The sequence below is a fragment of the Melozone crissalis genome, unplaced genomic scaffold (genome assembly GCF_028551555.1).
Source record: "Melozone crissalis strain CALT ecotype California unplaced genomic scaffold, PUWL_Pcris_2 ptg000086l_1, whole genome shotgun sequence".
Classification (NCBI taxonomy): domain Eukaryota; kingdom Metazoa; phylum Chordata; class Aves; order Passeriformes; family Passerellidae; genus Melozone; species Melozone crissalis.
In genome coordinates, this window is record NW_026535863.1 from 1,900,214 (window position 1) to 1,924,632 (window position 24,419).

The following is a 24,419-nucleotide window of genomic DNA, read 5'->3' on the forward strand; positions in this document are numbered from 1 at the left end:
CCAACCCCAGCAATTCTATGGTTATAATTAATGTGACAGCAGGTCAGACCTGGCTGCTCCACAGCTCTGGAGCTGCTGGATACCCTTGGAATGGTGATGTGAAGCTCTGTGATGGTCTCCAGATGTTGTCCCAGCAGTGGCTGCTGCTCCAGGTGTCCATCCTTGTGGGATCTGCTGTAGGAATCCTGCTGGGGAAGCTGCAGGGAGCTGCTGTCTCTCTGATCTTGGAGGTGTCTGGGTCGGCTGGAGGTTCCTGGTGACTCAGTGGTCACTCAGGTCTGGGTGTAGGGGACAGGGACAGGTTCCTCCAGCCTGATGGTTCCCAGGAATGGTGCAGAATTCCTGGAGATATTTCAACCTCCTGAGTGGTCACAGGATGTTTCTAAGCTTTAAAGTAATTGTTTAGTTAAAACAGGGTTGAGGCTTCAATAGTTTCAAGACAAAAAGGAAAATCTCTCTGTTCTGGAGAGAGGCTGGGGGAGCTGGGAATGCTCAGCCTGGACAGGAGAAGGCTCCAGGGAGATCTTAGAGCTCCTTACTGTGCCTAAAGGGGCTCCAGGAGAGCTGGAGAGGGACTTTGGACAAGGGATGGAGGGACAGGACAAGGAGAATGGCTCTCACTGCCAGAGGGAGGGGACAGATGGGATATTGGGCAGGAATTGTTCCCTGTGAGGGTGGGCAGGCCCTGGCACAGGGTGCCCAGAGCAGCTGTGGCTGCCCCTGGCAGTGCCCAAGGCCAGGCTGGACAGGACTTGGAGCAGCCTGGGACAGTGGAAGTGTCCCTGCCCATGGAATGGGATGGAATGGGATGGGATTTAAGGTCCTTTCCAACCCAAACCAGGATTCCTTCTATGATTCTGAATCTTCCATCAGGGCTGCTGCTCTTCCTGTGCATGTCCCAGGTACCTTCTGGTGGGAGAAGCCTCATCAGCTTCAGCCCATGGGCTGCAGCAGGCCCAGCAGTGCTGGAATTTCACTGCTGTGACCCCAGGGTTGGTGCTGCTCCTGTTTCCAATATCCCATTCCTTACCCAAGCCTTCACTTTTTTCCCCTCTGGAGGCAGTGCCAGCCTCCAGTGGTTTACCCTGTGCCAGTCCTGCTGTTCCCTCTGCAGTGAGGCTGTGGCCAGCCCTTGTGCCTGTTTTATTTGAATATATTGTTTTTCCCATCATTCTTGTGGAACTGGGAGTGTCAGCCTAATCTCTCCTGGTTCCTGTTGACTTTTCCAACAATAGCTGGTTTTTCAAGCCTGGTGCTACAACTACTGCTCCTTTCTGTGGTGTTTTTCCCTTTCTCCCGATTCCCAGTGCAGTTCTCTTGCTGTTTGTGATTCTGTGGTATCCCAGAGTTTTCTGAGTGTCCACTGAAATAAAAACCCTCAAGCAGGGAATATGGGATCTGTGTTAGCAGGGATGGCAGTGTTAGGAAGGTCAGGATGTTGGGATCTGCATTCCACACAGTGGGGTTGGAAGGAGGGAAGTGGGGAAGAGGATGAGGATTTGATACTTCAGCTTTCCCCAGCTGGGGCTGCACAGGTCCATGTGGGTGCTGGAGGTTGTTGGGGAGATATTCCTCATGGAATACAATGCAGGAAAGCTAAGGAGGGTCTTGGTGGGTGAGGAGAGGTGTCCGTGTTCCTTGTGGGGTGGGATGAGTGTTAAATAAAGAAAATGTGTTTATCAGGGAGATACCCTGTGGGATTTAGGGTGATCTGAGCAGCTCCTGCTCCACACTTCCCATGGCTCTGAAGCCATTGGATATTTTTGGGCCTGGACTCCTCCCAGCTTGGTTGAGCTGTTGTTTGGGCCTGTCTGAGGGGAGCTGGTTCTGTTTGGGATTTGGGAACTGTAACCACAGCCAGATGATCCAGCATTGCTCCCAGCCTGCTCCTCCTGTGGAGGATCCAGCCACAGTCCCAGGTCTGCAACTCAGCCCTGGAGCTTCAGGTGAACTCCTGGGGTTATTCCTGAGGATACCCCTGGGTCTGGGAGCTCCCAAGGGCTGCAGCACTTCAGGAGTGGGCTGGTGGAGTTCCTGCCAAATCCCTGCAGAGTTCCTGAGCTGCTGCTGGAGCTCCAAGGCACATGCCTGTGCCAAGCCCTGCAGTTTTATCTTCCTCATTTGTACTTTAATGGATTTTCCGGTGCATCCCTGTTCCCTCCCTGGAAGGATTTGTTTCAGCAGTGACCTGGTTTCTCTTCAGAAACTTGCAGATGTTCCAGGGCTTTTCCCCTTAATTATGTGTGTGGAATTCCTTTCCTGAAGTACAGTTTAATGCAGTTTTGATACAACTTCAGGGAAAAATACCACTGAAAACAGGACTTTTAGGACCTTCTGGAGCAGGAAACTGCATGGTTGTGTGTGGAAGGTGTAGGGAGTCTGATCTACCTCCTTGGAGAATTCTTAAAGCAAAAATTTAGGATTGTGTGGAATTCCCCTCTTGGAATTTCCAGCCCAAGCTGTATTTTGTTGCTCTTTTTTTTTTTTTTTTGTAATTTTCAGTACATGGCCATGCCAAGTTTTTTGCCATCTGCTGCTCCAGGAAATCCTCTGGAAATGATTGGATGATCATTTCCTCCCTGTGCATCCTTTGCTTTCCCAGGGCCAGCTCTGATAGAGCTGGAAAGCTGCTGCAGTTTGCTCCTGCTCAGGAGGGAGAAGGGATCTGGCTGTGGGAATGGGTACAGGGATTGTCACCCTTGGAGATGGAATTCCAGCACTTACATGCTGAGCTTTTCCCTGAGAACTTGTGCTGTTAGTGGGATGGTTACTGGAATGGTTACTGGGATGGTTTGGGATGGTTACTGGGATGGTTACTGGGATGGTTACTGGGATGGTTACTGGGATGGTTACTGGGATGGTTTGGGATGTTTTGGGGATGGTTACTGGGATGGTTTGGGATGGTTACTGGGATGGTTACTGGGATGGTTTGGGATGTTTTGGGGATGGTTACTGGGATGGTTACTGGGATGTTACTGGGATGGTTTGTGATGTTTTTGGGATGTTACTGGGATGGTTTGGGATGTTATTGGGATGGTTACTGGGATGGTTACTGGGATGGTTTGGGATGGTTACTGGGATGGTTACTGGGAGGTTTGGGATGTTACTGGGATGGTTACTGGGATGGTTACTGGGATGTTACTGGGATGTTACTGGGATGTTATTGGGATGGTTACTGGGATGTTATTGGGATGTTATTGGGATGTTATTGGGATGATTTGGGATGGTTACTGGGATGTTACTGGGATGGTTACTGGGATGTTATTGGGATGTTATTGGGATGTTATTGGGATGTTACTGGGATGGTTTGGGATGGTTACTGGGATGGTTTGGGATGGTTGCTGGGATGTTATTGGGGTGTCACAGGTGTGATCTGGCGTGTTGCTGGGTGAGGTGTGGGGGTTTTCAGAAGCTGTGATGCCTCCTGGCTCCATCTGGTTTCCAGAGGGAATGGTTGGACACTTGTGAAGGATGCACTGGGGACAGGGACACTGTGGAATTCTTGCCCAGTGTGTCCATGGAGTGGGACAGTCCCTGTGACAGATGAGCTGCTCTTTGTGTCCAGGTGGGATGAAGAGGTTCCTCACTGATATTCTGGGAAAAGGGAAGTTAAAGCTTCTGAAGCAGTTTTTCCATGGGGTTACAACATTCACACTGAGCTCAGCCCTGGTTTCTTGTGGCAGAATGTGATCCCTGGCTGGCTGTGCTCATGGGAGCAGAGGAGAAAGGTTTGCTTCTCCTTAGACAGCCAGAAATGTCCCATGAACACCCTGATTTCCATGGGTTTGAATCCACTCTCACATCTTCTATCTTTGAGGTCTTCCTGGCTCCCCTGTCTAAGGTCCCAGAGTTGAAGGCTTTGCCTGAGGAATCTGTGAGACTTCCAGTGTAACTCTATCCACTCTTGATGTGAATTTCTAGTGTGGAGCATCACTTTGCTGTAGGCTGCAGCAGTGTTTTAGTAACATTCAAATTCTCATTTGTTATTCCCCTACTGAAGGATTCAGCCACACTGGGTATAAACAGCACGTGGAAGTCCCCAGAGGTGGGAATGAAGGGATAAAAGCTCCTGAGCTGGTCCAATATGGATCCCTTCAGGCAAACCCTTTCCAGTGGGTTGGGAAAAGGGGAATAGCAGCTTGTCTGGTGTGAACACCTGCAAGTGTTTAGAGAACATCAAAGGACAGGAGTGAAACCTAGAGAGGTTGAAATTAGATCCAGAAAGGAAGAGTAAAATGGGAATGATTGGCTGGAGTGGAGTGAGAGAACCTTCCAGGCATTGCATTCCATCCCCCTGCCATGGCAGGGACACCTTCTACAGCCCAGGGGGCTCCAAGCCCTGTCCAGCCTGGCCTTGGGCACTGCCAGGGATCCAGGGGCAGCCACAGCTGCTCTGGGCACCTGTGCCAGGGGCTTGCCATCATCCCAAGGAACAATTCCTTCCCAATATCCCATCCATCCCTGCCCTCTGGCAGTGGGAAGCCATTCCCTCTCATCCTGTCCTTCCAGCTCCTTGTCCAAAGCTCCTCTCCAGCTCTCCTGGATCCCCTTTAGGCACAGAAAGGGCTCTAAGGTCTCTCCAGAGCCTTCTCCAGGCTGGACACCAGCAGCTCTCCCAGCCTGGCTCCAGCATCATGGAACCCAGAGTTGTTTGGGTGGGAAGGGACCTTCAAGCTCATCTCACCCCCTGCCATGGGCAGAGACACCTTCCAATGAACTTGGTTGCTTCCAGGGATGAGGGAGCCACAGCTTCTCTGGGAAAGCTGTGCCAGGGTCTCACCACCCTCTAAAATTCCTTCCCAAATCCCATCTAACCCTCCTTTGGTCAGCAGGGAGCTGTTCCCCTGTGCCAGCCTAGACATGGGCAGTGTTAATCCCTTTTCCCCTGGCACTGCCCATCTCCTGGGCCATCCAGCAGAGCTCCAGCCTCCATTGCAGAGCTGCAGCTGCAGGGGAGATGTTTTCAGTGAGGGTTAATGAGGTGCCTTGTCTGGGTGGTTCTTGCCTGAGAGAGACAACCTGGACCAACAGGAAAAACTTCTTTAGGAATAACAGCTCAGTGCTTGGCCATGGCTGAGGAGCCAGTCTGGGGTGGTGTGTTGGTGAGGAGACAGCTCAGAGGATGTGGGTTCCCACTTTCCCCTCTGAAGTAAAGTGTGAGTAACCTTGGAGAGGAGAATTCCTGCTGTCCCAGGCAGTGTTTGGGGTTGAGAGGGGTTAAATGAATCTGGCTGGAATCAGTGCTGCATTATCAGAGTTGGATCTGATGGGGTTGCTGACAGGTAGAACAGCTTGGCTGTGGTGGGAGATTATTTTGGGATAATCCAAGGAGGAAACAGCTGTAAATGATGCTGAGAAGGCAAAGCAGACAGGTCATGTCAAAAGTCCCTTTTCAGTCTGGATTTGGGGCTCTTTGGGGTCAGCAGAGATTTGAAATCCCAGCGTTTGGATGCTGGGAATGTGGAGGGTGGGTGTGGGAAATAAAACTAAGGATTTGTGTCCTCCCAGGGTGGAAGTGCTGAGTCCACAGAGTGTTCATGTTTTCACACCTGACCACAAACACTGAGCTGCTCTGGGAGAGCTGGGAATGTTCACCCTGGAGAAGGGAAGGATCAGGGAGACCTGAGATCTAAAGGGGCTTCAGGAGAGCTGGAGAGGAACTTTGGACAAAGGCCTGGAGTGACAGACACAGGGAATGGCTTCCCACTGCCAAGGGGCAGGGTTGGATGGGATATTGGGAGGGGATTGTTCCCTGGGAGGGTGGGCAGGCCCTGGCACAGGGTGCCCAGAGCAGCTGGGACTGCCCCTGGATGCATCCAAGGCCAGGCTGGATGGGGCTTGGAGCAAACTGGGACAGTGAAGGTGTCCCTGCCTGTAGCAGGGGTGGAATAGGATGGGATTTAAGGACCCTTCCAACCCAAACCATCCTGGAATTCCATGGGTGATTTATTCCATCCAGGCTCACCTGAGTCATCTGTCCAAATCCAAGCAGGTCCAGCATCATTCCTTGCCTGCAGCTGGGGGAGTCTGGAGGCCAAGGAGCCCTGAGGCAGTGGCAGAGCCAGCTGAGCTGAGCTCCTGCTGCCACAGAACTGAAATCCTGCAGTTCTGCTGACTTCAGGAGCTCTGTGCCTGCCTTTGGCACACTCCTGGCTGGGACAGGCATGTGGGGCTAAGCCCCACAAATCAGGAGAACTGATGTTTGCAATCCCTGTGTCCACTGCCCCGAGCCATGCAGAAAGGACTTGGTTTGGGAATGGTCTGGGGCAAAAAAAAATTAGGAAAAGCAGGGAACTTGCTGGGTTTTGCAGTCAGGAGTAACTGACCCCGATTCAAGGGGTAATTTACCTTCCCAGGATAACTGCCCCTTCTTCAAGGGTTAACTGACCCCTGTCTGGGGATAACTGACCCATGTCTGGGGTTAACTGACCCATCCCCAGGGATAACTGACCCCACCAGGGATAACTGACCCATGTCTGGGGATAACTGACCCATTCCTAGGGATAACTGACCCCTGTCCAGGGATAACTGACCCCTGTCTGGGGTTAACTGACCCCTGTCCAGGGATAACTGACCCATCCCCAGGGATAACTGACCCATCCCCAGGGATAACTGACCCCTGTCCAGGGATAACTGACCCATCCCCAGGGATAACTGACCCATGTCTGGGGATAACTGACCCCTGTCCAGGGATAACTGACCCCCTTCAGGGATAACTGACCCACCCCCAGGGATAACTGACCCATGTCTGGGGATAACTGACCCATCCCCAGGGATAACTGACCCATCCCCAGGGATAACTGACCCATTCCTAGGGATAACTGACCCACCCTTAGGGATAACTGACCCCCTTCAGGGATAACTGACCCACCTCCAGGGATAACTGACCCATTCCTAGGGATAACTGACCCCACCAGGGATAACTGACCCATCCCCAGGGATAACTGACCCATCCCCAGGGATAACTGACCCACCCCCAGGGATAACTGACCCATCCCCAGGGTTAACTGACCCCACCAGGGGTAACTGACCCACCCTCAGGGATAACTAAACCCCCCCAGGGATAACTGCCTCCCCCAGCCCTGCAGAGGTTTTTAGGCAGGTGTTTTTGACCACAGGAACGCTGTTGGGGTGCAGATGTGCCTGCAGCTCTGGGGTTTCACCCCGTGCCAGGGTCACTTCCCCCTGGCTCTTCAAGGCCTTTCCTGCCCAGCTCAGCAATGGTGGTGCTGATGCACTTTGGCTGTCTTGGCCTGGAGTGAGGGATGGGAGCTGCTCTGTTGGAGAAATCCTCATCCCAGACCTGCCTCCCAGTTGGCTGCCCTTGCTGATCTCTGGAAATTGAGAAATTTCAGGGTTTTTAGCCAATGAACTCATGGTGACTGTTGGCATCTGTGAATAAAATCCAGGAAGGATCTGCCAGGACAGTCTGGGGGAACTCTACTAGCAGCAGCAATGCACAAGGAATATCCAACTCCAGACCCCATCAACTTCTCTGTGGGAACTGGAAAAAGCACATCCTGCTTTTCCTTTCAGTTTTATGTGGTTAACTGGATGATTTTTGTTCTTTTCAGGTGCTGGAGAGTCTGGCAAAAGCACCATTGTGAAGCAGATGAAGTAAGTGAGTGCAGGCTGCAACCTTTTGTTTTTGTGGGATAAAAAATATGTGGTGCCTTTCTGGTTTGGCTTAGGAATAATAAGCTGGTTTCCTTCCAGGATTATCCATGAGGATGGCTACTCAGAGGAGGAATGCAAACAGTATAAAGTGGTTGTGTACAGCAACACCATCCAATCCATCATTGCCATCATCAGAGCCATGGGGAGGCTAAAGATAGACTTTGGGGAAGTTGCCAGAGCTGTGAGTATTGCATTTATTTCCTTTAGCCTGAACTTGTTAATGAATCCTGGAATTTCAGTCTGGGCCAGAATGTTTTTTTTCAAGATAAAGTAGCAAAAAATCTGTCCTAACTTCAGTGTATTGTCAGTACAAAATATCAATATTTTACTGAGGTGCTGCGTAAGAACCTTTAGTAGTTTGAATGCTCAAAAAAAAAAAAAATCCCCAAATTTTTCTCTAAATTATTTGAATTTTTGGGAATTTTAAGTTTGAAGTTTTGGGAGGTTTGAGGCCCTGATTTTCCCCTCCCCTCTTACTCTGCTCATTCCCTGGCCTGTTTCTTGCATTCATGTCCAGCACTTTGAGCTGAAGTCAGGAAGCCTTGATGGTTGTGGTGGTGGGAAAGGCACAGAAGGGGAACTAGGGATTCCTGGAAAAGTGCAGGAGAAAGGAATTGTGTCAGCACAGGGCTGCACTGTGACTGTTCTGCCTCGTGCTGCAGTTGATGCAGCCCCAGATAGTTTGAATTTATGGTATTTATTTTGGATTTATGATTCCAAGTCCTGGCCAAAGGGCACATCTTCACTCACATGTTCACCCAGGCTGTTGTTCAGCTGCGGCTTCAAATCTTCCTGGAGTTCTTTTCCCTCTTTTTTGGTGCTTGTTGAAGCTGAGTTGGGATCTTGGAGCTGGGGCAGGGAAGATGCTGAATCCAGATCCTTTCTCATTACCTGCCCATGCTGGGGTGGCTTCACAAGAGCTGAATGTTGTGAATTTTCACCATCCCAGAGGGCAAAAACCTTTCCATGCTTTCCCAGGAAAAGGCCAAATGCATTGAGTGACTTCCAGAGATGCAGAACTGGGGTCCCTCTGCATGGGGCTGTTAACATCTGATAAGGTGGATTTGGGATCAGCACCCTGAGCTTGGCACATGCAGGGTTTGGGGCCCAGGGGGGAGGAGCTGCTGTTAGGAGGAGAATGCTGGGGTAGTGGAAGGTCTCTCACAGGTCCCAGAAGGACCTGACTGGTCTGATCAGGGTAGGAAGAAAAGCAGAGGGGGCTGTAGGGCAGTGTGGGGTTCCCTCTCCTAATCCACTGCATAACCTGGACAAGATCAACCCATGATCCTGCTCTGGCTTCTGAGGGGGATTTTTCATGCTCAGATCCCAATCAGTCCATCCCATCTCCTGGTGAAATGTTTTATTAAGGAATCAGTCAGCAAAAGGCAAATCCCCAAAGCTTTGGTCCCATCACCTCTCAGAACTCACTTTTTTCCCTTTTCCCTGTACTGTACCACACCAGCAGTGGTTTTCCAAGTAAAACATCAGCATTCCCACCTTTTCTTGAAACATGGCACCAAATGACTGAAATCCCATGGTTGTGGTGGGGATGGAAGTGCTGTGGCCATCCCTGATCAGGGCATTTCACCCCCAGCCTGCAGCTTCCCCCCAGAAATTCCCTCTCTGGCTGCACGAGGTAAACAACTCTGACTTTTGGGAGAAAGCTGGATGGACTGGGCTGTGATTAATGAGAGCAGTGATTAATGAGTGCAGAGGTGTTGCTGTTGGTGGGGAAGGTTGGGTGCATGTCTCAGGATGTGTTCCTGTCGTGCAGGACGATGCCCGGCAGCTGTTCGTGCTGGCTGGCAGTGCTGAGGAGGGAATGATGACAGCAGAGCTGGCTGGAGTCATCAAACGCCTCTGGAGAGACCCTGGGGTGCAGGCCTGCTTCAGCAGATCCAGGGAATACCAGCTCAACGATTCTGCATCCTAGTAAGGAACCAGCACCAGCTCCTGGGCTCCTCCCAGCTCCCACAATGGTCCAGGAGTGGGGAGGGACTGGATGGGAAGGTCCTGAATGCACTGGTCTGACTGGGTGACACTGGGGATGGAAGGCTGTTTGTCTTTTCCCTATGGGAAAACCCCACATTGATTGTTTTGTGCCTTGGTGAATTTAATCCTGGAGTGGTTTGGGTTGGAAGGGACCTTTGAGCTGGCTGGAGTCATCAAACGCCTCTGGAGAGACCCTGGGGTGCAGGCCTGCTTCAGCAGATCCAGGGAATACCAGCTCAACGATTCTGCATCCTAGTAAGGAACCAAGAGCAGCTCCTGGGCTCCTCCCAGCTCCCACAATGGTCCAGGAGTGGGGTGGGACTGGGTGGGAAGGTCCTGTCTGCACTGGGTGACACTGGGGATGGAGGGCTGTTTGTCTTCTCCCTATGGAGCATTGGGGAAACCCCCACATTGCTTGTTTTGTGCTTTGGTGGATTTAATCCTGGAGTGGTTTGGGTTGGAAGGGACCTTTGAGGTCTCATCCTGATAACCATCCCAGTAACATCCCACAAGTCTTAGGGAAAAGCTCAGCATGGTAAATTTAATCCTGGAGTGGTTTGGGTTGGAAGGGACGTTTGAGATCTCATCCCACCCCCTGCCATGGGCCTGGACACCTTCCCCTATCCCAGACTGCTCCAAGTCCCATCTAATCTGGCTCTAAACACACCCAGGGATGGAGCAGCCACAGCTCCTCTGGGCAGCTTGGGCCAGGGCCTCCCCACCCTCACAGCAAGGGATTTCATCTAATTTTGAAAAATGTGATTTTTGAATTTGCTGGTTTAATGGAAGAAACTTTGGCACCTGGTTTGGGTCAGGAGCAATGAGTGTGTCCAGCAGGCCCAGGCCCATTGTCCTTCTGTTCTTGGCATTGCTGAGGCTTCACCTCCAGTCTGGGGTAAATTTTAGGTTTCTGATGACAAGCAGGACATTGAGGGGCTGGAGTGTGTCCAGGGAAGGGAATGGAGCTGGGGAAGGGGCTGCAGCACCAGGAGAGGCTGAGGGAGCTTGGAAAGGGCTCAGCCTGGAGAAAAGGAAGCTCAGTTGTGGCTCTGCACAACTCCTGACAGGATGGAACAGCCAGGGGGTCGGGCTCTGCTCCAGGGAACAGGCACTGGATGAGGGGAAACAGCCTCAAGCTGTGCCAGGGGAGGTTCAGGTTGGACATCAGGAGGAATTTCTTCATGGCCAGGCCTTGGCAGGGGCTGCCAGGTGAGGTTTGGAGTTCCCATCCCTGGAGGTGTTCATGGACCAGCTGGACATGGCACCCAGTGCTCAGTTCTGCTCTGGGGTTGGATCCTGGAGGTCTTTTCCCAGCTCAGTGATTCTGGGATTCTGTTGAAGTGGCAGGTGCTTGGCTGTGTCACCTCCATTGTCCCTGCAAAGGAGAGCAACACTCTTAAATGTTAAACTGCCACTTTCCTGACATTCAGCTGTTTCCAAAATGGGATCCCCTCACCTGGCAGGTCAATATTCTCAATTTTCTCCTTACAGCTTTCCCTTTCCTCCTATCCCTGTGCCTGGCACCTCACAGGCAGCACTGTTCTAATTCTGAAATCTTCTTGTCCTGGTCCTAAAATCAGCACAGCTGCTGAAAAACTGGAAGGTTCCAAGTAGATAAACAGGCTGCTAATGGAATTTGTGATGAAATGCCTCATTTTTTTCCAAGGGCAGGTTGGTGCAGGAAGGGGAAACTGTTCCTTTGATGAGCAAAACAGTTGTTGGTTTTTTCCTCTTTTTTTTTAAACTCACATTTTTGGTCTCTTTGCAACAAATATTTGACACTCTGAAAGGTGATTTACAGCTGAAAACTCATCTGAGTTTAAGCTTGGAAAAAAATGAGTTTTAATTTAAGCTTGGAAAAAAAAAACCTTGGAAAAATGAGTTGGGAAGAGCTTTGTGGAGAAGTTTTAGCTGTACCACAGCTCACTGCCTGCAGGGCTTTTCTGTTCACAGCATATTTGAGCTTGAAAATAAGGCAGAACCCTTCTTAATTTGCAGCATCTTGGCAGGGGTTTGGATCAAGGCTGATGGGAGTTTTCTTGGATTTGTGCCTGCCTTTGCAGCAGGAAAGGAGGAAAATCAGGTTCCAAGGGAGGGAAGAGATTGATGAGGAGGGGAAAGGAAGGAATGGTTGAATGGAAAGATGGAAGAAGAGGAGGAAAGCTTAAGGACTTGGGCAGAGAGCAAGAATGGAGCTGAAGGAGCAACCTTGGTGTGTCTGGAGGGCTTTGGAAGAGGAGGAAGATGAAGGCAGCTGGAGAAATGGAGCAGATTGGGAAAAGAGGGTGTTACCCTGCTTTTGTAGGTACCTGCATGACCCAGCTACCCTCCAGAGGTGGGATTTTGGAGGGTTCTTCTTCTTCCTGGGTATTTGCCACCCACCCTTGTGCAAATCCAGGTCTGGCTGCTGTGAGGAGCTGGCACAGCCTGGGATGGGGATTTTACACCCAGGATGAGCCACCCAGGTATTTCCTGAGAAGTGCCCCAGAAAATTCAGCTTCCTGTCCCAAAACCACAGGAAATTGCACCAAACCAACTTGGTGTTCTGATGCATCTGCAGCTCAGCAGCTCCACAGTTGGGAAACACCAGCAGTGGTTGATTTCTTCATGGCAAATTCACCCCACTAAAGGGCTGCTTCTTCCACAGGACTTTGCAGAATTCTCAGGATTTCAGGATTTTCCTCTCTCTCCTCACACGGCTCCTGACCTGCCTTATCTCTGCTGTTCCCTGGTTAATTCCTTGTCCATGCTTAGATCATGGAATATCCTGAGCTGGAAGGGACCCACAAGGACATCAAATCCAACTCCTGGCCTTGCACAGGACACCCCAAAATCCCACCCTGTGTTTGGGGAGATGTTTTTCCATGGATGTCCAAACACTCCTTGAGCTCTGTGATAATGATCACAGCTCTCCCCTTGGGGCTGTGATCATTCCCAGGGGAGCTGTTTGAGTGCCCAAACACCAAGGATGGATGTCCTGCACCCCTTTCTGTGGTGGGATGACACAGGCTTTGTGTCACTTCTCTTGGGAATTTCACTTCCCTGTTCCTCTTACAAACAGCACTGGAACCTCAGTGTGAGCAGCTGTTAAATCTCTGCCCCATTTGCTGGTTTTCCAGCTGAAATCCAGTTTTGTGCTGGGATTCCAGACCAGTTCTGGCTCCACAGCAGATTCTGAGGCTGAGACATGTGGAATGGAGGAAGAGAGGAGCAGACAAGTAGCTGCTTGTGAAAATCAGGTAGCATCAAGAGCAAGGCTGCTGTGGCAGAGAGCCAAGCATTTCAGCATAGAATTGTTCCCAAACTCCCCTTCCTGCTGTTTCCTGCACTTCTTCCTTGTGCAGGCAGAGCTCCTGCCTGTCAGAGCACTGCCCTGGCAGGCTGGAGATGGCATGGGAGGAGAGGAGGTGGAGGGTAACACTAATCCAAGCAATCTCTCCTGGAATCGTGGTGTTTTCCATGTTTTCTTCATTTTATTTTTTTTTAAGAATACTTGAGTAGCTCCTGGTCCAAGCTGCTGATGTGGAAATGCTCAGTGCTTTTCCCAGCACATTCTGCTAAACCCCCCTGCAGCTGCCCTGGGTTTTGTGGAATGTTGCAAACATTTATTTTTTTTAACTTGCCTTTTTGCAACTTCCTATTTGTCTTTCCCTCTGATGTGAGCAATGAATCTGTGGCTCCCAACTCCTGCCTCCAGCCAGGGCTGTGGAGAAGCATTTGGGACCTCTGTGCACATTTGGGGAAGGGACTTAAATCCCATCTGATTCCATGGGCAGGGACACCTTCCACACCTTCCCAGGCTGCTCCCAGCCCCATCCAGCCTGGCCTTGGGCACTGCCAGGGATCCAGGGGCAGCCACAACTGCTCTGGGCACCCTGTGCCAGGGCCTGCCCACCCTCACAAGGAGAATTCCTTCTCAATATCCCATCCAGCCCTGCCCTCTGGCAGTGGGAGCCATTCCCTGTGTTCTGTCTGTCCCTGCTCTTGTCCCAAGTCCCTCTCCAGCTCTCCTGGAGCCCCTTTAGGCTCTGGAAGGGGCCTGGAGATCTCCAGCCCTGAAGTCTTCTCTTCTCCAGGCTGAACATTCCCAGGTCTCTCAGCCTTGCTCCAGTCATGGAATCCCAGAATTCAGGGACCTTAAATCTGATCTTGTTCCACCCCTATGGCAGAGACACCTTCCACACCTTCCCAGGGTGCTCCAAGCCCTGTCCAACCTGGCTTTGGTCACTTCCAGGGATGGGACAGCCACAGCTTCTCTGGCCATTCCATTCCAGGGCTTCACCACCCTCACAGACAGGAATTCCTTCCCAATACCTCTCTAAATTAAACCCCTGTTTGGGGTGCAGCAGGGGGAATGTGAAGGATATTTCCATTTCACACCTCTCCAGATTTTAAGGATCTTGGAAATGTCACCAAGCACATAATGCTTTGAAGTGTTTTGTTCCTGGGTTTCATGCTTTTCCTGGATTTCAGGCAGATCCCAGCCTGTGGAAGCTGTAGGTAATTATCTGCAGTCTCATGGGCAATTAGCACAGTCCTGATCAACCTTCCTCTAGTCCTGCACATCTCCTCCTGTTCCCAAATGCCAGTTCTGGCCTAAATTCCCTGACATGGTGCTGGGTAAAACCTAGATTATTTCTAAGTGAGGTTTTTCCTTCTCCTGCTTTTCTCCTTTACTCTTTTTCCCCCTCTCTCTTTTTTTCCCCTCCCTTCCTCTTCCACCCCATTTTTCCCCTCTCCTCTTTTCTCCCTCCTCTTTTTCCTGTCTTCTTCTTCCTCCCTCCCCCCTTAAGGATTTTCAAAGCCATTTGTAGCCATGAAATCCTTTTTCTCAGCACCAAAAGGAGTGAATTGTAAGGAAAATCACCACTGCAAGGTTTTTTCCCCTCCTCTTTTTTCCCCTCCCTCTTTTTTCCCTCCCCTCCTCTTCCACTGCTTTTTTCCCCTCCCCTCTTTTCCCCCTTTCTCTTTTTCCCATCCTCCTCTTCCTCCCTCCCTCGTTATAAGGACTTTCAGAGCCATTTCAGTCTCATGTGAAGGGTAAGACAATACAGATGATATAATTCACACCATTACCATCACAAACCAACTATTTCCTAATTACAATGCATTATAAACTTTTCTTATCTTATCAGCTTTAGCCACACCATACTGTAATCACCTTAAAACCAATCATTTAAAATTACCCCATATAAGTCCTACTACAATGTATCTTTTATAGTTTTATTTCTCTAAAATACCTAATCTTATTTACAAAACCATCCTTGGAAACTTATTTCTAGTTCCATTTCTCTTTCAGCAGTTTATCTTGTTCCATGACATTTCTAAGTTAACATTTCTTATCTCAAAATTTACTTACAGATACATACTATGTAAAAGTATAGTATAATAAAGCCTTCTGTGAGGCTTTAAAAATTTTCTATAAATCCATTTCCCACATCTTCCCACCCAAACCATCCTGGAATTCTGGGATTCAGTGGTCCCTGCACACACTGGCCCTGTGCCAGCCTGGCACAGGAGTGCTTGGAGAGTCAGCAGGACAAACAAGTGACACTGCAGGCTTGATCAGCACTTTTTTTTTGTACTTAGGGCCAAATTTTAAGCATGAAAAAAGAAGGAAAACAAACCCAAAAGCCAAAATCCAAGTTGGCTTTTAGGAAGTTTGTGGTGTTGAGGGATGAGGAGTAGCTGGCTCTGTAAACACAGGGATCCCGGGAGGGGAAGGAGGGATGCAGCCTCAGCCTGATGGAGGTGTGGGAAGGGATTGGAAGTGTTTGGGATGAGGGGAGGCACAGCAAGGTCAGTGTTTGCTCTCAGAGTGTTTGTGGAGCCACTGGGAACAAAGAGATTCTGCTTTCCCAGCTTTTTGGGGTATCCCTTTCAAGTTCCCCTTCATCTGAAATACAAGTGGCACTAGCTGGGCTCCACAGCCTGGATTTTTGGGAGGGCACAGCTGCTTCCTCTGCCCACACTTGGCAGGACTTCCAGGCTTTCCCAGAAATCCCCTTTGCTGGGTTTTCCAACTGCTTGTATTGCCATGGGATTTGCCCTTTAGGTCTCCCTGGAATTAGTCTGGCCCAGTTTATTGTTTCAGGCAGCACCACTGAATCTGATATGCTTTATTCCCTGATGGAGTTTGTTTGCCAGCTCCATTCCCCCTTGCCTGGCTGCTCCCAAAGCCTTAATTAGGAATTATTTAGGAATTAATTAGGAATTATTCCACTTTCAGTGCCCATTGTTCCAAGGGCTGTTGGGAGCAGGTGCTTTACAGCTTCAGCTTGGCCTTGGCACTGCTGGGATAAGAGTGGGGCTCTATCTTAAGGGACTTTTCAAAACAATTCCATGATTTATCATATCAGTGGTGTGAGCTGTATCAAAGCCAGGCTTTGAGGAACTGCTGGATCAGTTCTTAGCATTCCCACTGGTTTTTGATACACTGTGTCTCAGCTAAACTTACACTGCTAGGAGGGAGAGAGGAGAAAAAATCTGGACATGTTCCTGCCTCAGCAGAAATATTACTTGGTAGAAGCTGTGGAAGGTAAACACCTTCCAAATCATCAAACTGAAACTAAAGCCAGGCCCAGCCCTGGTCACACAGCAGTTTACAAACCTGCCATCCTCCTGGAGCTGAGAGAGGGATGAGAGGAGTGGCTCTTCCTGGGATAAATCCACTCTCTGTGGGAAAAGCCCCGTGGCACTGGGCAGGTCCTGGCAGATCACTGGGATCTGGGCTTTGGAAACAGGGCAGGGCTCTGCAAGTCCTGGCCAGGGCAGTGCTGGAGCTGTTGGAGGAGGGATGTGTTGCTAGCACAGCTTCCAGGCACATGGGAAGAAGCAATTCCTGGCTGACAACGGATCTGTGATAATCATGTGTGATTTGGGAGGGTTTATTACACCCCTCAGAGCCCCTGAACCCTCCCATGGCACAGGGCTGGGGTGGTTAAAACCTGCTCCCAAGGAAGAGCACAGCCTGTGCCAGCCCGGCAGAGCTCTGGGATCCATCTCATCTCTGTGAGAGCAGGAGGGAGGACAGCTCAGAGGTGTTGCTGGCTGGAGTGGGATTTCTGATCCTGCTGGGAATCAGCTGTACCTCGTGCTGGTGTGCCTGAGAGCTGAACTCCAAAAGGAATGTGCTTGGGGCTGGAATTAGTTGAGGGCTTGATGGGAAAATTTCTGCGAGGATGTGGGTTGTATCATCAGAGTCGGCTTGTTGGGGAAGGGAGTGACTGGATCTGCCTGGTTTGGGATGGTTTTTAAGGGGTTTCATCCCTCCCTCCCAGCTCCCTTGATGCATCCCTGCCCTTTAACAGCAAACCCTTGGATTTATTGCCTTGTGCTCTGAAGCAAAAGACCTTGACTGTGGCTTGCCCTGGGAGATCCAGCCCTGGCACAGCTCTGCATTCCCTCCCTACCCTCCCCAGCCAGCTCAGCTGCACCAGCACTACCTCCAAGGTCATGCAGGGAGGGGCTAAAATCCCCAAACCCCCAAAACATCTCTCAAGACAGCCCCAGGGGGTTGTTTGCTTCGAGGGCTGTGCTGTGTGCGGGAGATAAATAAATTCTGCGCTTTGTTCTGCAGTTTATAAAAGATTCATGGTGAGGCAGCCGACTAAAAAAAGCCTCTTGTGTTGTCTCTTCTGGTTTAGTTACCTAAATGACTTGGATAGAATATCCCAGGCGACCTACATTCCCACTCAGCAGGATGTGCTGCGGACCAGAGTGAAAACTACAGGCATTGTGGAGACTCACTTCACCTTCAAGGACCTGTATTTCAAGTGAGTGAAGTGCCCGTGCCCTGTGCCCTGCTCTGGGGGCACACCCCACACTTGCTCCTGGTGTCACTGTCCTCCTTCCCTCCGTTATCCTCTCCTCACTGGAGAGACCAGTTTGACTTTGATTTGCCTTCTGTTCTTTTCAGCTGCTTTTATGTTGGAATCGCAGACACAGGTACTGACTGCTCGTTTCCAGGACCCAATCCCAACAACAATACTAAAAGGACACTGACTGGAGTTTGAGTTTGAGTTTAACCCTTTCCTCAGAGCAGAGGAACTGAGCTGTGTCTGTAGCCAGGCTCTGGCTCTGGGATGCATGGTGTGCTCCATGTGTTCCTCTGGGAATTGCCAGCCTGGGCCTGGCACTGCAGGGCTGGGACTTCCCTGTCCCCTCTGCTGCTCCAGTCCCTGCCAGGCTATGGATCCAGCCTGCTCCTGGCAGTGTCCCTTTACATGTCACTAACCAGCTTCCTCTAACCTCAGAGCAGGCTGAGGCTGCATCCCTCCTCCCTCACCTGGATCCTTGTAGCTCCCCTTCCTGCTGCTTAGGAATTCCTTGCTTCAGATCCCACAAACAGCTGGATCCCCTCAGCATTCCTGTGCTGGAGGGTGTAGGACAGTGCAGTGCCTGTGGCTCAGCCCCCTCCCTCTGTCTGTGCCAGTGGTTTGGAGTCTTTCCTGCTCACATTCCTAAAAATCCTGTGTTGGCTTATTTACAAATGGGCTGTGAAACACTTTGGTGGAGTTGCAGCAAAATACAAGTGGTGCTTCTAAAATCCAAGGGTTTTAACAGGATCCCAGGTTGGTTTGGGTTGGATGGGACCTTAAATCCCATTCAGTCCCACCCCCCTGCCATGGGCATGGACACCTTCAGCTATCCCAGGTGGCTCCAGAACCTGTCCAGCCTGGCCTTGGGCACTGCCAGGGATCCAGGGGCAGCCACAGCTGCTCTGGGCACCCTGTGCCAGGGCCTCACCACCCTCACAGGGAAGGATTTATTCCCAATATCCCATCTAACCCTCCCCTCAGGCAGTGGGAAGCCATTCAACCTGTTCTGTCCCTCCAGGCCCTTATCCCAAATCTCTCTCCAGCTCTCCTGGAGCCCCTTTAGGCACTGGAAAGCCTAAAGAGCCTCTGGAACCTTCTCCTTCCCAGCTCTCCTGGATCCAGAGCAGATGGGCTCCAGTCCTTGGAGCATCTCCATGGTCTCTTCTGGAGAAGGAAACTTTTGCACAGTTTTTGGGAGAATAACATTTTGGCTTCCAAACTGTGCAATTTAAGAACATTTTAAACAAAAATGCCAAGATACTCAGCATCATCAATTTATTTATGCAGCTTCTGGTCCATCCAGGGTATAACTTGTCTCCCTGTGGTGATGGATCAGGATTAGCATCTCCAGTGTGTTCTTTAATCATCTCCACCCTCCTGCCTGATCCTGCCCAGAGCCATTGATCATGTGCAGGGCCCCAGACACACGAGGTGCTGTCCCAGAGGGATTTGCTCCACAAAGGGAAGCATTAATCCATCAGAAAGCCTGGTGCTGCCAGCTCTGCTCTGATATTCCATCTCAGACATTAATAATGGGATGGGGAAGCTGCAGTGACTGGAATTGGGATGAGCTGAGGTGTCAGGGATGCTTTTCCTTCATGAATCTTTCTGTGCTAATGGCAAATGATTCAAGCCATGGAAATATCCTGGATTCTCACAGAGATTTCCATCTTTCCTTTTAGACCAGAGGGTTAAATAAAAGGTGGGAGTTAGTTTGGGATCATTAAATCCCCCCCCTTGGACAGCTCCTTGTCTACCCTGGGAACAAATTAATATCTATGACTTAATAACCCAGATATTAACTTGATTTAATTAAATCCCAATCCTGGGCTCTCATCAAAATATTTGGATGAGCAGGGGGGCTGAAACTACCTGTGACACAAATTCCTATTTAATTAGAAATTAATTCAATTTATACAGAAATTCCATAAGCAACTGCTCAGCCTTTAACCTCTGGTACCTCAGATTATTTTTAATAAATGAAATTATTTCTTAACCCTCCTAATTTCCTCCTGGGTCCCAGCAGGAGCTTGCAGGTAGTGTGTTCCCAATAATCCATTTCCTGTGAGAAAGTGTTTGCCTTCCAGTCAAGCAAATGAGTTGTTGCTAAGGAAGTAGGAAAGAGAACAGAAAATCAGCAGAGCTCTGGATGCTGACTTCCAGTTCTTCCTGCTGAAAACCAGACTCATGGAGTGGTCTGGCTTGGAAGGGATATGAAATCTCATCCAGGGACAGCTGGAACCAGACAGGCAGGGGCACTTTCCACTAGCCCAGGTTGCTGCGAGCTCTATCCGCCATAACTTGAAAGAAAATAGAGAATACTGATTTAAAACCCCCTCTCCTGAGGGAAACTCCTGAAACCCTGTGTGTTCCCAACCCCTGCTCTGCCTCCCCATCCCTGGGGACACCACAGGGGCTGGGCAGGAGGGTGTGCCCAGCTCCTGAGCCCCTTGTGCCTCTGCCAGGATGTTCGACGTGGGAGGGCAGCGCTCGGAGCGGAAGAAGTGGATCCACTGCTTCGAGGGGGTGACAGCCATCATCTTCTGCGTGGCCCTGAGTGACTACGACCTGGTGCTGGCTGAGGACGAGGAGATGGTGCGTGGTGTGGGATCTGTGGCTGCAGGGAAGGGAGCTGGGAGCATCCTGGCTCCACACTGCACCAGGCTGGAGTGTTCCTGACTTATTCCTCCTATAGAATTTGCAGGGTCCCCTGACAAAGGGGAGAGAATGAAGAGAATGATGCGTCTGACTCCACCTTATCAGAAAGTTAATGAATTACTTTATTATACTATATTATTCTCTACTATATTATACTACATCTAAATTGATGTAATGTAATATAGTATAATATAGTATAATATAATATAGTATAATATAATGTAATATAATGTAATGTAATATAATATTATAGTATAGTATATAGTAGTATATAATATAGTAGTATATAATAGTATAGTATAGTAGATAATAAAATAGTATATAATATAATAGTATATTATACTGTATTATATTCTGTACTATATTCTATTAGATTATAGAATATAGTATTAAATTAATATTATATTCTAATATTATACTAATAATATTATATTCATATTAGTATTATATTCAAATTAATATTTTATTCTATCCTATATTATATTCTATGTCTGCCAAGCACTCAACTCTGCACAAACTGCCCAGAATCTCATGACTGTCAGCCCACAGTCCCAACACAAACACACACTTGGTCCTGACAGACCAAGGGAACAAAACACCATCACTGTGGGTAAACAATCTCCATATTGCATTCTACTTTTGCACAAACACAGGCACAGCAAATGATAAGAGTTGTTTTTTTCTTTCTCTGAGGTTCAGAGAATGTGAAACCCTGAAATATTCTTGGGAAGAATTGTGCTTTGCTTTTCTCTGTGAAGAGAAATGGGCCAACACTCCTCCTGTTAAATTGTCTGAGAGCTGCAAGGATGAGCACTCTTTAGATAAGCCAGTGGAATCTTGCCCCCACAAAGTGATAAATACAACCCATCCATGAGGTTTCCACCTTCCTGGTTGCTGGGAGGTGCCTGGAGTTGTTCTCATGCCTCGCTCTCTACATGTGAGTCACTCCAGGAAGGAACAGGAGGAGGTGAATTGTCCCCCTGTGCTCCTCCTGGGGCAGTGGCAGTGAGGATGTGGCAGTGACACCCCAATTTTGAGTCTGGCCTGTGCAGCAGAGCCTCTGTCCCCCATCCCACCCTTCCCTAACATCTCCCCTGTTGGATTTCCTTTTCCAGAACCGGATGCACGAGAGCATGAAACTGTTTGACAGCATCTGTAACAACAAATGGTTCACAGACACCTCCATCATCCTCTTCCTGAACAAGAAAGACCTGTTTGAGGAGAAGATTAAGAAGAGCCCACTAACAATCTGCTACCCAGAGTACACAGGTAGGCTGGGATCTCTGGGATCCTGGGATCATCTGTGTCACTGGGCCAGCAGTCAGTGAGTCAGAGCCTTGCACAACCCAGAATCAGTTACAAACTTTTCCCCCAGTTCTTTCCCTTTGCCTCCTGGACAGTTCTGGCCTGTTCAGTTGGCTGGTGCTTGTTTTCTTGGAAGAGCTGTGGTTGGGAACAACCTTTCTTCTTCCCTGGAATAAAGTGTTGCACTCCAGCAGATCAAAGGGATTTTCTTTCCTTCACCTAAAGAATAATAAAGTACTGGAATGCTCTTCCCAGGGAGGTGGTAGAATCTCCATCTCTGGATGTGTTTACAAAAAGACTGGACATGGCACTGGGTGCTATAGTTGAGGTGTTAGGGCATAAGTTGGACTTGATGACCTTAGAGGTCTCTTCCAACCTCATTATTCTGTGATTCTGTGAGGGTCACTTCCCCATTTCCACACCTAAGTGGGACAATAATTCCATGTAAATTCAATTTTAGAGGCTGTGGAACTTAACCACCTCTTGCTCTGGCTCCTGTCCACCCTGGAGTGTCCGTGTTCAGCGTGGATTGTTCCAGAACCCATCCCTGCTGTGGTTCCACATAGATGGAAGGTTTTACCTGGGCACTGCTCAAGGCATTTACATGTTTAAAAAATCCTTCAAATCTCTTCAAATCTGTTGATTTCTGTGATTCCTAGAGAGGCTGTGGATTCCCTGTCCCTGGAAGTGCTTGGGGCTAGGCTGGACAGGAGCAACAAGGTGTAGTGTAAGGTGTCCCTATTCCTGGTAGGGGGTGGAACAAGGTGGGATTGAAGGTCCCTTCCAGCCCATGGATTGTTACTCTCTGTGGAGCCTGGCTGTCCCAGCACAGAGCAATCCCTGGATCCCATGGCCGAGGTCACTACCCAGAGAACAGACTTCAGGTCTCCCAGAAGGAGTTAATGGTGGATTTGGATTTGTAGCTGGATAAGGCAGATGGTTGCAAGCAGCTTAATAATGGACTTAAAAGCTCCCGTGAGGCGGTGGGCAAAGCCAGGGATCTTCTCCTTTGCAGGCTCCAACACGTACGAGGAGGCAGCCGCCTACATCCAGTGCCAGTTTGAGGATCTGAACCGGAGGAAGGACACCAAGGAGATCTACACCCACTTCACCTGCGCCACCGACACCAAGAACGTCCAGTTCGTCTTCGACGCCGTCACCGACGTCATCATCAAGAACAACCTCAAGGAGTGTGGGCTCTACTGAGAGGTAAATGCAGCTCTGGGTGTCCTGCTGGGAAGGGCCCTCTCTGCTCCCTTCTACATTCCTGCTTTCCTTCCTAGTGTTTGTGCCTGGTGAGCCCCAGCCTCTTGCTGCCTCGTGGGGACAGCGACGAGCGTGACCCAGGAGCAGAGAACATGTGGAATCCTGGAATTCTTTAGCACAATCTTCTGTCTTAGGGACCTTTTATTGCTGTGGGATGTGGAATTAGGGCACAGTGAAGCCACGTAGTGGGAGTAGATCCTCCTGGCATCGTTGGACGACGTGATCTCCGGGATGTGCAGTGGATTCCAGCTGGATTCCAGACCTTGGATATGTAGCTTTCTCTCTTCCTTTGGTTAACAAGCCACCACTAGTCTGTTTTTAAGGTTATTTTTTTTTCCATCGAGAAAACTATAACTTTACTAAACTTTATTTCTTTATTTGCAAACCTTGTTTTAAAAATAATAATAATTAAAAAAAGCAACAAAAAAAAAAATCACTTAACTATGCACATGTGAGCAGATCCTGCAGAAAATATTCCTCTTAGCAGGAATTCCTTGTTTTTAACACTTGCTATGGCCAGGATTTAATATTTCTGCAGCTACCAAGGGATCCTTAGAGCTTTTTTTCCATGTGTGATTTGTTACCATCCTGCTTCCCCCAGGCTTTGGGAAAGGCTCCTGCAGCAGAAGGAGGGTTTAGGTTCTGTTGGGGGTTTGAGCCCAGTTCTATGCCAGTTTTATGGGAAGGGGTTTATGCTCAGCATAATCCTAGCTCGGTGGGGAGAGGAGCTGAGCCCTGGCTGGGGGGAAATCTGCTGCTTGCCAGCTCCCAAACCACTGATTCCTGTGCATTTTTTGGGATGAAAACGGTGCATTATTCAGTGCTGCCTTTCCCATGGCCCTCCCTGCCCAGCCCTGTCCTGAGCATGCCTTTACTTTGTCTGTGTGGTGCCAAATCCCCGTTTCCCTTTAGTGCCATCCCTAACCAGTCCTACATTCCTTTGCTGATCCATGATTGCATCCAGACTCCTCCCAGTTTGTCATGTGTACAGTTGGATCTGTTAGACTTGTTGGCAGTATTAAAATGGTGAGTAAAGATTGTAGCCTTTTCTCCACTTTATTCTTCCTTTATCCAGGAGTGCTCCCAGCTTTTGTGCTTTGCTGGAGAAGGAGAGGAAGAGCTTTGATGGGAATTGGGTGGAATTATCTGGACAGGGATGTTCCTTGTGCTTTATCACCCACCACTGGTGGTGTTGTGCTGCTCCCAAAGACTTGAGTTGTCCTGGCACAGTTGGAACATGCCAGGAATCCCATTGCACATGGGATTATTGGCAGATGGATAATTACTGTTTATTTGTAGCCCAAATCTCACTGGCTGCTGGGAGCCCCTTGGGAATTCTGCTCTGGGCACTTCTGTGGGATGGAGGTGGGACTGTTCTCAGAACACTTGCTTAGAAATCCAGGGTAAATTCCTCAAGGAGGCAGGGGGAGCCCTGAGGGAGATTCCCTGTTCTGGAATCTTTTCCAAGCTATCTGGAGCTGTGTCTGTTTGACAGTTCCCTTCCAGCCATCCTCCATGGGATAACTCATCCTTTAAACTCATCCAGGAGCTTCATCCAGGAAGGTTTTTGGCATGGTGACCCCCATCCCACCCCCAGGAGCCCAGCAGTGGCCGTGGGGTGATCCAGGTGAGAGCCAGAGATCCACACACCCCCAGAATGGATGAAATATCCCTTGATCCAAGCTCTGGGACACAGGAATG

At 49.6% G+C, this 24,419-nt stretch overlaps 1 protein-coding gene across 1 annotated transcript in view; it reads left to right on the top strand.

The window, feature by feature from the left end:
• Nucleotides 1–23,772, top strand: part of GNAI3 (G protein subunit alpha i3) — a 33,286-nt gene extending 9,514 nt beyond the window's left edge. Inside the window, exons 2-9 of the mRNA XM_054290739.1 lie at nt 7,575–7,617; nt 7,717–7,858; nt 9,452–9,609; nt 17,316–17,444; nt 19,955–20,084; nt 21,263–21,416; nt 22,468–22,661; nt 22,736–23,772. Coding sequence (XP_054146714.1) covers nt 7,575–7,617; nt 7,717–7,858; nt 9,452–9,609; nt 17,316–17,444; nt 19,955–20,084; nt 21,263–21,416; nt 22,468–22,658 — 947 coding nt within the window. The 3' untranslated portion in view covers nt 22,659–22,661; nt 22,736–23,772. The remainder of the gene's footprint in view (nt 1–7,574; nt 7,618–7,716; nt 7,859–9,451; nt 9,610–17,315; nt 17,445–19,954; nt 20,085–21,262; nt 21,417–22,467; nt 22,662–22,735) is intronic.
• Nucleotides 23,773–24,419: the final 647 nt, after the last annotated feature.